Genomic DNA, 17,947 nt, shown 5'->3' on the forward strand with positions numbered 1-17,947 from the left:
AAGCAGCTGAAGTTCAAGAAGCATATACACACTACAAAATACTAGTATACTTATATGCAATATTAACTTTCATCTAGAAATTGTTGAAACTACACAAATTAAGAACTTAAAATACAAAATACTCTAAAATGTTGTAAAATAATTTTTTCTTGGCTTCTTTTACTTTTATCTTCCATTTTTTATTTTCTTGAATTTTTGACCAAAATTTTGGACCTTGCCCTAGAACTTCCAAAAGCAACAAAATTGAATCTCTACAAACTCAGCCAAAACCAAATCTGAAAACTCAAACCTTGTACAAAAGCATAAAGTCACCTAACAACCTAAAAACAAGACACAACATTGAATGAGTTTCACCATCTTGGTATTGGACCTCATACTAGTATCATCCCACTGCAGTGTCAGTACACTTGGTACAGGGGCCAATTCTGCATACCGATTGTCGGGACACCCTTTGTACCATGTACAGGTATGGTAAGGTACAGTCAATATGCACTGATACTGACCAATAGGGCAAACCTCAGGGCTGAATATAACCAATGTATATAGCATATAATCCATGTACAAGTGAATAATCAGAAGCAAGTCACATAGACAGCTCACTAGACATCTACGAGCAGTAATGCATCCCTACCAAAACACAAAAACCTTATACAAAATTCACTTCCATCAAGAATTTGCCAAGAGAAAGATAAATTAACCAAAAGATTTCTAGGAGAAACTAGAGTAGCATACGGACCAAGGTTGGAGGATAACTATATAATAGGTGGTTAAAGTGTTGGCTCAACAAGTCATGATTCTGCAACAGTATGTGAATTTAACAGGAAACAATTAATAATTAGGTGGTCAGATCATGTACAATTCCTTGTCATCATTTTTTTTCCTTCTGGAAGTTCCTAAGACAACAAATCCAGGCTCTTGTATGATGTAACTTTTGGATTACATGTGTGTAATTATGATAAAAGAATAAATCAAAACATAGACAACTAGAAAGGATAAATTGAGTAGGATGTACTAAGGCTACATGTATAGCATAGGTATGCAAATTTTATGATAAATAACTCAGGTAAAGAACCACAAGATGAAAGAATACTTGCAAGCAACACACTAAGAATGCTAACGTACTGTAACGCATAACATACTACATTAACCTTCCATGAAACAGAAACAAAAATAATGAACCAGATAAATTTAGAAGAATACACTAAGCTATATACAAAAAATGAAAAGTTTGCCATGCCAAAGAGTTTACTTGTGCTCATGTGCCTTCATTTTCACATAGATACAGATTTTAATTTGAGTGACAGCATCAATTCAACTGGTCCAGAATAATTAAACTGAAAGCAAACTTAGTGCTTCACCTCTTTGAATATAGGCACAAGGACGAGGTTAATGGATGTCAAATTAAGATGAAAGAAAGTGACAAAGACCTGGAATAAGAACACAACGAAGAAGAAGAGAAAGGGAGGTGGTACGGCATCATCAGAAGATGTAAATTCATACAAAAAACAATTATCATATTACAAGTTTCAAATCTACCCTAGTCCTACACATAAAGATATTTTAGTAACACAAAAAGAAAATTCTGATAGATTTAAAGCTTTCTAACCTAACCAATTATCAAAATCAGATTTGTTTCATACAGATTTAACTAAAAGAAAAAGACTTCAAGTCAAACAAAATATTGATTTGCTACGTAAGATGATTTCTTAACCAACTAAAATTCGAATACCTAATTCTGAGAATCTCTGAACTAAATAAGATTCCTTAATATGCTTTCTTAGTTCACATCTCCTAGATAAATCTGAAAAACTAAATCAGTGGCAATCTAGCATCATCTTAAGATCTTCTCTTAGAGGATTTTCAAGATTCGACTAGTCCTTTAAAGGATATATCCTCGATCATAGGATTCTCAACCTTTGTGTCATCAATTGTTGAACCATCAGCTAGTTGGTCACTAAGTCAATTAGCCAACTTGTGATAGGATCATTAATAAAGAAATATCTACAGAAGGTCGTTCAGATGCCATATCTATTGCCTCTATTCTATCATTTGCATGTATCCAACCTCTCCTTCGGAAGCCAAAAGATAGATTCCTTGTACAAGTGACATTAGCAACAGATCATTTTTCTGAGGCATGAATTAGTTGATGTAATTAGATCACCTCTACATCGCCTCGTGGCACTCTAGCCTCTCTTTGAGTAACCCATGCTTTAAAATCTCTAGGTTGTGGTGTTCCAAGCAAATATTGTTGGACCACGTCAATATTGTAACTGATCATCGAGAGAAGAATATACCATATTAATGTAGCCCTTGGAACAAGGTTATGACTTTTCAAATTAAGAATAAAGAAAGAGGAAAATAACTAAGAATAAGAGTAGAAATACAAGAAGAAAAATATGGAGGTGGGATTGTTTGATTCAACATACATAACGAAGCTTCAAATCAAGGTTTGTCATACCGCCCGATATGGGGCATACCGCATCGTACTGGTACAGCATACCACCCCGTACTATACCGAACTGTGTAGTGACACCATAATAAGATGGTAACAGTAGGGAGTCCAATTTCAAGACGGTGAACCTTGCTTCAAATAATCTTAGGGGTAAATTCTTTGATGAGACAATATTATTTGGAAAGAAAAGTAATATGAAGATGCCACTAAATCAGGGAAGGAGATCTAAATTTGACAAAAGAAGAAGATGTTTGACCATAAGAATATAATATTGTTTGCTGAATGCACCGAAGAACTAAGTCTATTTAGTATACTTAACACTGGCATATATCTTGAGGTAGCCAGCACCCATGATCAAAATATAAGCACATATTGATTTGGAAACCCAAAACAAAATCTGTCATAGAGACTTTAAGCACATCGGCAAAAGGATATCTCTCCTTGTCAGAAACAGTTCATGCCAAGAGCTTATAAAGCACGAGCTTTTGAGCCAAATGGCTTAACCCTAGGTTGGACTGACGGTTCTACAATAAGACTAACATAAAATGTTGTTTTTTTAAGCAATTGAAAAAGAAAGTTATAGCATCTGTCGATTAGCTGCACAAGAATGTGCAGATGGAACTACTAACCATCAAATTATTATATATATATGTGCCCAATTCACAAACCTTCGGAGTAGAAAGTGGATCCGTAAACAGAATTTGCCCTTCTTCTCCAACCTCCCATCCAAGGCTGGTGTAGAGAACATGGCGTAGCAAGTCCTCCATCGCATCCCAGTCTCTAATAAAACCCCTCACCACCGGATCCACCGTCACCTCCTCAACCGCCGAACTATCCGCCGGCTCTCCATCCTCCACCACACGCTTCATTTTGGTTGGAATAATCTGATTTAAGTGACAGAATTTCCAAATAATTTAGAAACATTTCCCTTTTTCTCAAAAAAAGCAAAATGATAAAGAAGTTGAACGAATTTGAGAAAAAAAAATTCACAAAAAAAGATATTCAAATTTAACAAACAGAACGGAGGGATTTTGGGCAAGTTTTAGCGAAGAGAAGAGGGAAGAGAGGCTAATCAAAAAACGAGAAGGGGAAAAGAGGGAATACCAAGGCAGGGTCCTGATCCGGAGCGGCGAATCCAGCTTTAAGGAGCTTGGATCCGGCGTCCACCACCACCGCCTCCATTGGTGGGAGAAGAACGAAGAACGAGAGATCGAAACCCTAGATTCCGAACTACGAGCGAAACCTTAGGTTCCGACGCCGGTTCCTCGACGGCCAAGGGAAGGAAAGGAAGCCCCTTGGCTGCCCTACAAAACCCTAAGAGACATCGAAGGTTTTCCGAATGCGAGCTTCGGTGAGTAGAGATTTAAAATGGAGTGGAAATCGCGGCGCGGGAAAGGGTGCCTGAGGTAGGGTTTAAATACAGAATTCGACGCGGTGTACAATGATCTGGGATCCCGAGGGCCTGAGTCGCTGCGCTGAAGCAAAAAAATAATTTGATGGATGTCATAATCATTCGTCGGTCAAGATTATTTATAATAAAATAAATAAGTAAAATATTTAGTTTAAATTTATATTTTTATTTATATTAAAAAATTTTTAATATAAAAAATTTTGAGCTATTCCGAGATTTTCAATTCCATACTTAACTTTAATTTAGTATAATTAAATTATACAGCTTTCAAATTAGTCTGATTTGAATTCCGGCTGTTAATTCCATCAGACTATCCTTAGAAATATATGCATGTATGAAAAAAAAGATGATGTAGAAAGAAAGTGGTATATTTCTTCTAGTATTTTTTTTCTCCTCTTCTAGCTAGGTTTTATCTTTCTAAATTCATCCTTTTTCCAATCTGATGATTGAAGGTCAAGTTCGGTTGCCAAGACATGCAGCAATGTGAGAAAGAAAAGAAAGAATTGAAAGATATGGCAATTAGAAGAGTATGAAGTCTTCACATGAATCTCCACTCTCTAGTATGGACTCAACTAAAAGCTACGAAGATCTCAATCAGTGCAGGTGTGGCCTTGTACCTAAATATGCACTTTATAAAGCGATGGCAATCCTGAATGAAGATTTGAGGGTTGTCCAAATTATAAGCTTGGTGTAATCGATATCTTAATTTTATGTTTTCAATTTTTCAAATGTTAATTTGTGCTGCCATGAGTTGTTTAATTATAATGATGTTTATAGATATTTATTAGTGGTAGAATGATTCTATTATGGACATTTCATATGAATGGATCCTAAAATAAAGGGTCGAATAAAATAACTTTTCTTGAAAAAAAGATGAAGAAGGGATTTGAAAAATTATCTACTATCATTAGAAAAGTATAGAGAAGAAAGTTCGATTTAAAAAACATGCGGCAAAATTAAAAAAGAGAGACAATCGATTTGTTAGAAGATGTCGAGGTTTTTAAAGGAGAGACTAGTAACATCAAAGTTGAGGCAATAAAGATGAAACAAAATGTGCCAAGTTAAAGAAGGAGCTTGCAAAATCATGTTGCAAGGAAGAAGCTATATATAATTGCAATCATATTTTTATGAATTCTATTAATAATGATGATTATGTTTTGAGTGACTGCCATATATATGATTATGTAATTATTTTAAAAGTGATAGGGATAGAAAGCATAAGTCAATAAATTAAGATTTTAGGATCACCTTCACAATAAATGTTATGCACCAACAATATTGAACGTGATATCTTTTGTTTAATATTGGCATCTCTTGTTTACGTTCAATATATTCTAACTTGTGCTCGATCAATGTTATAAATAGATTAATTCATAAATAATACATATATTAGATAGCAAGTTCAATGTTTCTACTATTAATTAAGTTGTGTATCATAAACTTTTGAAATAGTGGACTCTGTTAATAAAGTTGTTAATCAGATTATGCCACTACTAAGATCAAACTATATATACTGAAATTGTTGTTGTCTGAAACAGTCAAGGAACAATTTATGAAGTAAAGAAAAACTCTACTCAAAACTCGTGTTAAGCATGTACAATCAATATTATAGAGTTATAAATCATAGACAATAGCAAGCTATTATCTAAACAACTGAACTTACATCGAACATAATTTGTAAAGCCCTTGTCTCAATCACTATTATAATATAATATATTGTGTAAAATAAGGAATTTTAGCATAAACACAATTTGTAAACTTGAATAGTTATACATTCTTTTAAACATGTACACTCAAGAACAAAAAGATCAGCTTTATGAGCGCATGCCAGTGAGCATGCTTGAACAAGTTGAATATGCACGGTGAACAACTTTCTTGGGATAAGTGCTAGTGAACTTGAAATATTATAAATCTACTACTTGAAGAAGTAGAGCATGCTCTGGAAATTATCCGAACATTAACCAATAAGAAGCAAATTGTTAAATATGATAAAATAAGGATCCAATTCAGCCATAGTGAAACAAGAACCCTTTGTAATGTTTATAAATATAATGCAGCCACAGTGAAGCAACAATCCTTTATAATGTTATCAAGTACGATACAACCATAGTGAAGCAATAACCATTTTTAATGTTTATAAGTACAGCATAGATACAGTGAAACAAAAACCTTTGGTAATGTTAACAAGTATAATGTAGCCACAGTGAAGCAACAACTTTTTGAAATGTTAACAAGCATAATGCAGCCATGTGGAGCATTTGATTTGTTTCATAGCACAATTTCAATCTAGCCATATATGAAACTATTTTATGGATTGTTTCAATGCTGGTTCTTGTAAATATCTGAAACATGCTCTAAAACCAATAGTTCCAATAGATATTGAAATATTGAAAATAGATATAAGCATTAGTACTAAGACTGCATAATGAAATAAGAATACAAACATTTACAACCACAATGCCTGGAACATTGTGCCAAAGAACAAACATCCACAGTCAAATTACAAACTAAAAGTTAATTGCATATTGAACTTATAAAAAGCATTGAACTAACATTGGATGCGCATTAAAGTTTACATTATCTAAATACTAAACTAATATTGTCTGAATATTTAACATTGAAGTACGATAGACTGAATATTGAAATATTAAAAAAAATATATTTTATAAGAACTAGACATCAAACCTTTAATATATTATTTCAACTAATAGCAACTGAAAAAAAAAAATGTAACATCCACATCAAGTAACTAAAAAATATCCATTCATCATGTTAACCAAAAATATTATTCTAGATCCAGACTACTTCCCAAAAAGCATCCAACATTCATATCAACTAACATTACCAACTTTGCTTCTTTGAGTCTCGAGATGATCAGATAGTGACCAAGTTGACCCTTCGTTATGTTTTCTCCTTCTGGCATCTACATAAGCTCTTAATGAACTTATGGTAATCTAACTTACACTTCTTTTGCTCAAGTGCCTCACCCTACTTGATCCTTGTAAATGCAATCAATATTAAAATTAGTTATGTGGAATTACATAATTAGTAACGATACCTATAACCCTCAGGTAGGCTTTTCTGTCTGGACCTCTTTCTTATTACAGTAGAGCTTTTAGCATGCTACTGCTCAGAAGTTCCTGTAGTTTCCAATTGCCCTCTTTTTCTCCTTATTAGCAGCTTTGTCACCTTCTCATAATGGCTCCAGTGGATAAAATCTAACATAAGAAATGTGAGCATTGTCATCCATGCACTAAGTAAAAAAGTATTTTAGAAAGGCATTGAAGTTGTTATCATAATTTGATTTTTACATGGCCTGCCTCTAGGTCTACTTGGTAATAGATCATGTATCGGATAAATTGTTGGTGAATCACTTCTATTGGATCATGACCATCCTTACTTGTTACGGCTTGTTTGGAAGCATACATGATAGGTCATTTATCTTCCATCTCTCAAAAGCTTATGAGGGTGATTGAAGTCCTTGTATGGGTCCTTCCTTCTATTCTTTTTAGGTCTGCCTTACATTATTCTCATTGGTGGAGGTAGCATTGTCTCAACATCAATCCTAGACTATAACTTTTACTTATTGATAGGTTAAAGGACAAACTCATAACTTCTTCTCTATGTATCCTTGGTGTTATGGGGTTATACTATCTTAGCCTTTGTCCTCAAAATTTACGTCGGACACACTCATCAGCCACCACCCAATGAGTAGAAGTGAACCACAACAAACATCATCTGAATGTCTTGTTCTTTCTACACAAATATGGATCTTTGTTGTGTGCATCATCTGGATATCCTGCCTCTTCTATGAGAGAGCCCTTATCACTGTAGATCTAACTCGAATTTTCGAGAGCCAAGATGAAGCAAACGACCACATCAAACTTAATCCCGAGACATAGTCCTCGGCCAACTGTCAATAACCACATTATACTACTCCTGACCTCTTGGTTGGACTCAGGCCGGCGACTTCAGAAAGTCTCTAGACATTAAGCCATTACAAAGAAAATGTGTGCTAGCCCCATGTCCCTTAAATGTCAAACAATTTCAACAAAGCTCTCGATGGTTACGACAAAATGTGGCGCATAACTTAATGCCATTAATCACCCATGACTCATCGTGGATCAAGATTCTCCACTATAGTTATTGATTATTGAGGTAATGTATCTCTCTTTTCTCTTCTATAAAAGGGGACTACAGAGGATCCTTCAATAAATTTTTTCTAAGCTTAGAATTTACTCTCTTACTAGAATTTTTTCTCACTATTTTTAAAGCTCCGACTAATTTAGGCATCGAAGGATCCTTCACTAGAGAATCTCTGATGATCGAATTTTTTTTATAGGTCCCAGAAGCATCCAATTCTTCTCGGATTACCGCCAACCACTAAGTTTCTTCTCGAATCGATACCCACTAAGCTACCCCTCCTCGGTTTGGAGCATTATGGCAACACTTGGTATAATACTCTATCACATAATCCTCCATAGTATCATGCTTATGCTATATTACAGTTATGGTATGACCATACGATATGCCTGTTAGATTTCATTCATTGTATGCATAACTCCTATAAACCAAGCTTATTTCGTATGATTGTCCATTGCATATGAGTTCATATTTTCTGTCACCATTATAAATTATCTCTCACCATCTACTCTCTTACTTGTTCCTCTTAATTTTCTCTTGAATTTGAGGGCAAATTCTTCAATGCCACTTCTCAATATGTTTTCTTTTCTTTACCATCAGGCCCATTAATATCCTTTGTATATCTTCAAGTATCTCAATTATTGACTTTTTCCTTCCTTGAATTATGCAACCATTGAATATCTTGAACATTTTGCTATCAATGACATCATAATTTGGAAATGGATTGAAGAAGGCCTTGACGAACTTCCTTGGATTTACATCTATGAAGTCCTTCAATACTTTTTCAGATAGCCCTTTCAACTTATCTAGTACATCCAGAAAGCCTCGCTCTATTGTATATCTGGTAGCCTTAAAGTAGGTGAATTTTAAAACTCCATATTTATCTTTCTTTCCCCAATTTCTATATATGTACTTTGCATAATGTCTGTACTCAACATGTGGTAGCAAATTATTGATTGATTGAATCAATCCCTTCATAGATCATGCAATAGAAGTTAAGCATAATGATCAAAAGTTAAGTATAATGATCATGCAGCAAATCACTGAATTTTACCTTCTTTTTATCACCAATAATTGTCTAACCTAGAACATCTTCAAGTCCTAGATCTTCAACCAAGAGACTAATGAACAAACTTCAAGAATTCTTATATTCTACCTCAGTTATAGCCCATATAATTAAGAATATTTAATTATTAACATCTCTACTAATGATAGCTAAAAATTCACCCCTACAAACCCAATTCAAAAACATCCATCAAGTCCAAATATGGTCTGTAAACCACCAAAATGCCTTTTCTAAGAGTTTCAAAATCTATAGACAACTTTTAGGATTGTAATCCATCAATAGATCTCTCAATCTCCATGATTACTGTTGTGTCCTTATTGCTCCTGATCTCTTCATAATAATCAAATAGTTTGCCATAATATTTATTATGAGATCCTCCAATAAAAGCCATTTTTCTTATCCTCTAACATTTAGTCACACTTACATCTATTCTAAATTTTATCCTAATGTTGTACTTTATCTCCTTAGACTTGTAACCAGAACATACCATAAATCTCTCTTGAAATTTTCTTGCAATCCATCAAGCTGTTATTTGACCACTTTTTACACATCTATGTTGACCAACATAAGTCTTAGTTTAAAATATATCTATACTTTTCTTCTATGAAAACATAGTTCAAATAAACCATCATTGAATGTATATTTTACCTTTATTCTCCTAGTATCATTCTTGATAAACCTCATATCACATCTTTATTGTACACTATATTGGATCATAGCATCTTTGAATTACACTATGGTATTGAATGTCTTATCTTTATAAAATTTGACATCCCACATATTAATTTTAGGATTGAAATAAATCTATCTTTTTCTCTTCGTAAGCTCACAAACCTCATACTTAGGACTTGACTCATGTGCATCAAATTTGGAAGAATCATGTTACTTATTGTAGTAGCTAGTCTGCTCTTTAAGTTCATCCAATGCAGTAGTAAAGCTTGGCCCTATAATCTCACCCACAAATAGTGCATGGTTGCTGCCTCTACACCTCACCATTCTTATTATTATTTCGATTCTTTGCTTTCACTTTGTCACTAACAACTATCAACTTCTCATCATTACTTAATAGCACAATATCTATGTAATAGCTGCATTACTCTTCCTCTTCACTATCACTATATGGGATGTACTCTTCATCATTGGAAGGTTTCTTAGTAATTTATTGATCCCTAGGTTTGTTAGATATCTTTTTTTTTCTTTACTTCTAACTTTTTTTACTTCTCACCATTTGCTATCTTTATTCGGTGAGCCTTCATTAATACTTTGTCTATCCCTTACTTGTTATTGACCACTTTGCTTCTCACCACTTCTTGATTTTGCTTCTCAGTAATCCTTTTAGCAAGAATTTCAGTCTGAGATCTCTCTATGATTGCTTTATTTAGTGGTTCTTAATTCTTTCTTTTATCCAATGCAAGCTTTATCATTTCTTCAAGCCAATATCTTCATACACAAGCCTCATTCTCTGATTTTTATTTGGAATATACATCCTATAGAATAACTTTACAACTTTATCCATACACAGCTTCTCCACCATAACCCATGACTTCTCAGATATCATAATAAGCCATATCTACTTCAACATACTTAGTACATCCATCCATACTGACAAACTTGATAATAGTGATGCACAACAATAGTTATAGAGTCCATTCCACATAATATATCAAAAAAATTATACTTGGAATAATAATATTATTAAGAGAAATCTATTAGCAAAATCTATGAAGTAGTCATAGAGAATTTTTTTTAAATAGTATTAGCTGTTAACTGATAGTCTATCAATAGCGAAGTCTAGGTTTATGAAGTAAGATGATTTTTTTCTTGCTTATCTTGCTTCAATAACACACCCTATCTTATTGCAATAAAGTGCTCCATATTGCTACAATAAAATATAAGGCTAAAAATGAAATGGGTTTCGTTAACTACATGGCCACAATGAATACTATCTACTGGTTGTTTGATTTATTTCCTTCTTCTAATGATAATTTTAACTATTTTCAATATTGCTTAGTATCCTTGTAAATATCACTTGTAAATATCTATTAATAAAAGCTAGGTAACATTTCTTGCCTACTTTTCCATCAAAATGACCATATATTTTTTTTATAAATATGCACTTGTAAATGTCCACTAATAAAATCAAGACGGCATCTTGCCTCTTTTATTCTCAAAAAACTAGATGGCTATAGTAAGAGAGTAGTAGAGAGACGATGATGCTTACCATTAAATAACAAAGCTTTCATAAAGCTTCAGGACCATATGGAGACGACATCTTGGGATTGTATTTTGCAAGAAATCAAAGCTTTGGGATCACATAAAGATGATATTTTAAGACCACATTCTACTACATAATAAAGCTTTGAAATCACAAAAAGACTTTTGGGACCACATTCTTCTACATAACAAAGCTTTAACGAATCTTTGGGACTGCATACAAACAAAACAAAAATAAACTTTTTGGGTTACTTTCTTCTCAAAATTACTAGCAATATTTGATGTTAAGTCAATTTTTTGTTACTTTTTCCTATGGAGTGAGAAATCCCAGATGAAAGGATTATGAAAAAAATCTAAGTTGAAGACTTATAAGATAAGCCCTAATATAAAATGAAGAAATTATCTTCATTACCGAAATGGAGGACTAGTCACCCCATACATCATTGCTTCTTACTGAAAGAAAAACCACCACTCTCATGCATGTCACCGCTATTCAATCAACAGGAATTAGATGGAGATTAGAATTCAAGTTTCTAAATAAAAAAAAGATAAAAATGAGGAATCAAATCTTATCTACATCATCCCCTTCTATTACATAAGCATGTCATATGATATCATGTGACAATTCCATAATGGCAACTAGATAGAATTCATAGCCAGAGTTTAAATTGAACTAATACGAAAGTTAGATGATCTGATCGTATTAAATTAAAGTCCAAGATGAAATTGAAAATCCCAGATAGTTCAAGATTTTTATATGATTAAGTCTAAATTAGAATAACTAGGTTTATATATATATATATATATATATATATATATATATAAATAGAGTGGGATCATATAGTTATAGTTTATATGCAACTAGAAGAATCAGAAAGCAGAATATCCTAAAGTTGAGCAAAAATAGTAGAGATGTTCTTCCTGATAGTACTTTTGAAGTAGTTAACGATCTATGATGCCATCCAATCTACAATGCTATTCATTCTTCTGCTAGACATGAATCACATCAAAGAAAATGAGATTCCTGATGATCCTGAAATGTTTAGCAAAAGTGTATGAACTCTAGTTGAGTAAAACTGCTTCCTCACTCGCCTCACTGCTATGGTAGAATCATGCTTCAAGATAATGTGATCAGCCTCAAGAATTGACTTTGCATAATTTCTTCTCGCATACCTTCCTTAAATCTACTACTAGGTATGTAGTTTCATATAGATGGCATCCACTCGCAACCACAAAGCATGAATTTGGGCCTCTAATTACAGAGCCCACATCACCTTTTCTGCCACCCTCTAACACACTGTAATTAAATTTAATCTTGAGGTAACTAGGGGTGGGGGGCCTCAGGTGATGTAGATCATTTGAGAAAGTGCAAAACCTACAAGGTAGGGTCCCAATTGTTGCAAGTCATCAAAGAATCTTCAATAGCAGTTATGTAAAGAATCTTGGCAGCTTGCACTAATGCTCTCCTTAGCGAGATTCTAGGTGATTGATTCATGCCTTCGTTTAGCGTGATTCTAGGTGATTGATTCTTGCTTTAGAATGCATTTCAATTTCTAGCCAATCAAATAAGTTAAACAATGTATGATGCATGAATCCCCTATATCCTGAGTGAGACCCTACTTATGCCTTTCTTCAAATATATTAGAAAAATGTCAAATTGGATGGAAGATAATATAACTAAAGGAGTATCATAGAGCCTCTATACCTGTAGCAACCTTGTGCATTGAAATAGAACACGAATCCTAGTTTCCTCTACTCATATGTTGCAATTACAACAAAGGGAGAAATTTAGCCCTCGTTGCTAGTACATGTCAACATAGAATCTGATTCCAACCCACTTCTAAAAAAATAAAGCAACTCTAGTTTGAACACCAATCATCTACACTCAAACAACATCCAAAATAGATGAAAAAGGCCTCCCCCATATAACTTGTAGAGATCCTTGGCTTTAATTCTAAAGAATTGGAGAGACCCTATGCTAATTTATTTGGGATATCATAAACTGGTACAACTATTGCTAGCACCCTATTAACCAAGCTTTTATCAAAGACCTGAAATATGAGAGAGGGATTCCATCTCCTTTTACTTTCTATTGGTAGGTCACTAATTTTCAAAATTCTCTGACATCTTATGATTTTTAGTGGCAAGCTATTGGGAATAATAGAATGGAGGTTATCTGGAGGTCACTCAACATCTTAATAGATTTGCTATCTCCAATTGTCCATCTAAAATTTGCTAGTAGAGTCGGAGTATGGGCACGCATAACTTTCCAAATTATGAGAGCTATTGTAAGTGGCTGAGGGAGTAAAAAAATGCTGCCCAAGAGCCATACTTTACTCTTATCCAAGAAGCTCTTATCTAAGAACTGTAAATTTTATTGGGCTTCATAATAAGTTAAGCTATATACTTAGCCATTAAAGATCGAGTCCTACCAACTAAAGAATATCTAAACCATCTTCGTTTGAAGGGTGGTGTTGCTGCCAATCCCCACATCGTCTATTTGTCGAAAATGAGCACCTACAAAATGAAGTCCGCACTGATCGGAGTTATCTCTGGTGGGGACCCTCCCATGCCTAAGTTAGATGGGGAGACTGGATAACAGTAGTATGAGAATAGAGACAGAGCTCAATGCATCAAAATTAGCTTACCGAAACTTGTTGCCTTACCTCCTTTTTATAAAGTAGATCGTCGTAACTATCGGATATGGTCCCGCATTTAGCGGCATAGAATCACAGGGCGGTAATCTTGTAGTGGGCTATTAATCCCCATGGATTACGTCGCGGTATCAGTGGAGTAACCGTCTGTGATGATTATGATATATTTGAATGAGTCGATCGACTGTACGTCGGAAGTCGGTTATCGGTTAGTAACTCTAAAATACCGACGATTGAAGTAGTTTATTATCTGTAGAGTCCGAACATCAGTCGTCTACCGATCTTGATTTGGTGAGAGGTGTTCAGTTGGTCGGTCGAGAGTAGCATCGGCCTGCTCAGTCGATATATAGTTGGTAATTGCTTTCAAGATTGTCTGTTCGTTTAGTGGGTCAGAGTCGGACGTCGGTCGGTGTGTGCCGGAGATCAATCGATTTATGAAAGTCGGTCGGTTTACTCCAACAGTTGTCCCTCCACGCCTGAGTCTAATGGTGAATCATCGCATGCGTCGTCACGTGGTTAATCGTCTTGGACGAAAGGAGTTGTTGTCTGTCATGTCGAATCTTGGCTCTGACATCACTTTCATTGGAGTACGGTCGAACAGTCATTTTGTTGCTTTCGAGCTGTCGTATCGGTAGGAGGATCTGATGTCAGACATCGTATCAGGGATGTGAACCGACGTCGCAGAATTTAATTATGGCATGTAGATTTTCGCCACATGTCGGGATGCCATTGGGTCGGAGACGTTCATAAGGATAGGGATGACATGGTTCAATCTGGAGCAGGTGCATCGAACCGTTCGATCTATGGTCAACCTAGATATTGCCACGTGTCATCATCCGATAGATTTTTGATTCGATCTCTTTCATCTCGACCGTTGATAGATCCTATATATAAGATCGCTCTCAGTCAAATCTTCACTTTTTTCTGCTTTTGGTACAGGGACTCTGTCGGATCGTTGCCCCTACACCCAGGGTTGTTGCTCCAGTTCAGGTTAACTTTTCTTTCAAATCTTTTTTCTTTGAAGTTCTCATCTTCTTTAAAGTCAGTTCATGGCTAGGATTTTCCTTCTCAAGAAGATCAATCGAAGAATCTGACTGATGAGTCCCAATCAAGTTCGGACGTGGAGGCTTCTTCACTTTTGGAATGAATGTTGAATGGCTCTGGGAGCAATTTTGCATCCCGGAGCAGATTCAACTTTCCACCCCTAGGGCCGATGGTCGAGTGAATAACCCACCATCAGGTCAGGTGGCCTTCTACGTCGAAGATCTTCGGACGGGTCTTTCATTTTTTATTTCAAAATTTGTTCGAAATATCTTGGATTACTACGGACTCTGTCCGACTCAGCTGGCGCCAAATTCGATCCAACTGATAATCAACTTTGCCTTATTGTGTCGGATGTTGTCGACCGTCCCTCGCCCTTCTCTTTTCTAGATTTTCTTTGTCCTTTGATCTCACCCAAAGGCCCGAGGGTGGTGGTTCTTCAACCTTTGGAAAGGTCTTTCATTCATCATCGATCTTCCATCATCCATTCATGGATGGAAGAATCAATTTTTCTTCACCTCTTCTTCTCTTCCCTGGGATTTTCTTTTTCGTTGGGGCAACCCCTGAACTGGTCCTAATGACAACAGCCGAGTGGAGGTTGATGATCAAGAGGACTTTCATCGACTGAGAAATATGTCGGTCCTAAAGTAGAAAGAGCTTGTAACCGAACAAGCTCTTTATGACACCGGCCTTAGTTCGGTTCCTCGTCTAGGTATAGTACAGTACAATTGGTCGGTTATTCTTGATTTTCTTCCTGCTTGCTAATTTACACTGACCTCCATTGTAATTGCAGCTATGCAGCAAAGAGTATGTGTGTCAGATACTGACATTCGTCAACACGCTGCCAAAAAGAGGGCACATCTAAGGCCAGGCCTTCGCGTCTTCCGAAAAGGCATCAAGCACTAGCTCCAGCCGACATTTCGACGTCGGCTGTGGAACCCGACATCCCTCCAGTATTAGGTTCCAAACCTATCTTGGCGCTGTCGGCTCTGGCAGTGCTTCCTGCTGCACCGTCTGAGGAGAGGGCGGTAAGGGGGACCACTGAAGCAACATCGATGGTCCCGCCATCCAAGGAGGTTCGGGCCAAGGTAGGAGAACCCGAGCAATCTGTGGCTGCACCGGTCGCTCCTTCAGCTGGGGAGCAGTCAAGCTTGAGCTTCCCCTCGCTCTTGAACATGGGACCACCGACAAGAGATCGGGGGAAAGCTCCGGTGGCATCGACGGATGAAGCCGCCTCAGAAGGCCGCACGGTGCACTTCGACCTCCAAGTGCCCGAGGGTGAATCAGCTTTGATCAATTCTATATTGGCCAAATGACTGTGCCAGGCGACCCTTCTTCTGGTTAATCGGGAGCGCCGAGGAAGTGATCAGTGGTCGAGATGTTCTCGTCTTTTTACCTGATAATCATCAGGGTAAGTTTCTTCGGTAAAACCCTTCTTTCTTTTTCTCTCTTCTTTTCTCCCTTTTTTTTTAGTTGACTTATCCTTTGTCTGCAGTTGATCCACGACATGTCCGATCTAGAGGCTGGCTACACAAAGTTCGTCGACATTCAGAGTGCATGGAAGAATAAGGTGGCGGCCGCTGATGCCGAAAAGGTGGTTGCGCTTGAACAACTCAAATCGACGGTGGAGCGAAAAGCTAAACTTAGGAGGAGATTTCAAACTTACCGACGACTTGGCATCCTCGGGGGCCAAACTTAAATCGGCTCACGAGACTATTTCGGCTCTTGATGCGCAGGTCAAGAGCAAGAGGCATTCTTTCCACCGACTTCGACGAGAGTGAGATGGGTGTATTGAAGAACTCAAAGTCGAACGTGGGCGTCATCGGGCCAGCCTGAAAAGATTGACACTGGTCGAAGAAGAATTGTCATCTGCTCGAGCTGATACTGATTTGGCAAAGACAAAAGCAGAGTCGGCAAAAGAAGCACTGGGTCGGGCAGTCGAAGATTTTTGAGGCTCGAAAGAGTTCAAGGAAGAGGTCCTCGAAGGTGGCTTCACTTCGTACCGTGTCGGATATGAAGACGGTCGTGATGTGATCGAAAAGTTATATTCGAACCTCGATCTGAGCAGCATCGTCCCTTCGAGATTAGAAGATGGTGCTGATGAAGAAAAAATCGCTCCGACATAGGGTGAAGCACCGATGTGGCCCGAAATCATTCAAGTTGGCGATGATACTCCCGAACAAAGGAATGATGACGAAGCTTAGTCGGTGTATCTTTTTTTTTGTAAAGAAAGTTGTAATCGGACTTCGATCCAATTTTATACTTTTTTTTCTGATAATGAATGAAAATATTTTTCTTCAAGATAGAATTTTTATTTACTGAAATGTCTGTGATGTCTGTCCGTGGAATAATCTTCGAATGTAGATCGTAGATCCGATCATTTCGCAGATTGTAAGATCTGCTAGTCATGTAGTTTTCAATGTATTTAGTTAGAATAGCGATAGTAAGTCGTATATCCATTACCCGAACCTTGATCGAATTTATACGTTGTATTATTTGATAAATGGTGGCAAGCCGAATATCTCTCAACTGACCATGGCCATATCGGTATAATTTCAATCCGACCTTGATCATTTTGGTATTTTACCTTTCTTAGTTGATACCAAGTCGGCAAATTAGCTAGCCATTTGAACGAAAAGCTGACTATGAGGGTGGTGCGATTTTTGTGAAGAAAATCTGCATGGCGATGATAGCTTCCCATTGAAGTAGATAGGTCAGTTCTGCAGGAGAGTCGGAAAGTAGTCGGTGGTCAGGCTAAAGGTTTCTGACTTCTTTGGAAAGTCAGACCCCAAGCCGTGACATCGATGATCTGACCTCCACAATGAGGACCAACATTTCATTAGAAGTCTAGTTTACGATTTCGAAACAGAACTGTATTTCCAAGTGCGTACAAGGATTACTGATAGTACAATTTTAGATTATCGGCATTTCATGTTCGAAGAATAGCCGAACCTTCCAAGATTTCG

The 17,947-nt window shown here is 36.5% G+C and overlaps 1 protein-coding gene across 5 annotated transcripts in view; it reads right to left on the reverse strand.

The window, feature by feature from the left end:
- Window positions 1–3,939, reverse strand: part of LOC105033504 (actin-related protein 7) — a 29,348-nt gene extending 25,409 nt beyond the window's left edge. For all 5 annotated transcript variants that reach the window (XR_829989.3, XM_010908353.3, XM_010908342.3 and 2 more), the window contains exons 1-2: window positions 3,557–3,939; window positions 3,121–3,336 (exon numbers count right to left, since the gene is read on the reverse strand). Coding sequence is in view for 4 of the 5 variants with exons in the window: in XM_010908353.3 (XP_010906655.1) it covers window positions 3,121–3,336; window positions 3,557–3,634 (294 nt within the window). In the remaining variant the exon portion in view is untranslated. The remainder of the gene's footprint in view (window positions 1–3,120; window positions 3,337–3,556) is intronic.
- Window positions 3,940–17,947: the final 14,008 nt, after the last annotated feature.

Source organism: Elaeis guineensis, chromosome 2 (assembly GCF_000442705.2).
Source record: "Elaeis guineensis isolate ETL-2024a chromosome 2, EG11, whole genome shotgun sequence".
Classification (NCBI taxonomy): domain Eukaryota; kingdom Viridiplantae; phylum Streptophyta; class Magnoliopsida; order Arecales; family Arecaceae; genus Elaeis; species Elaeis guineensis.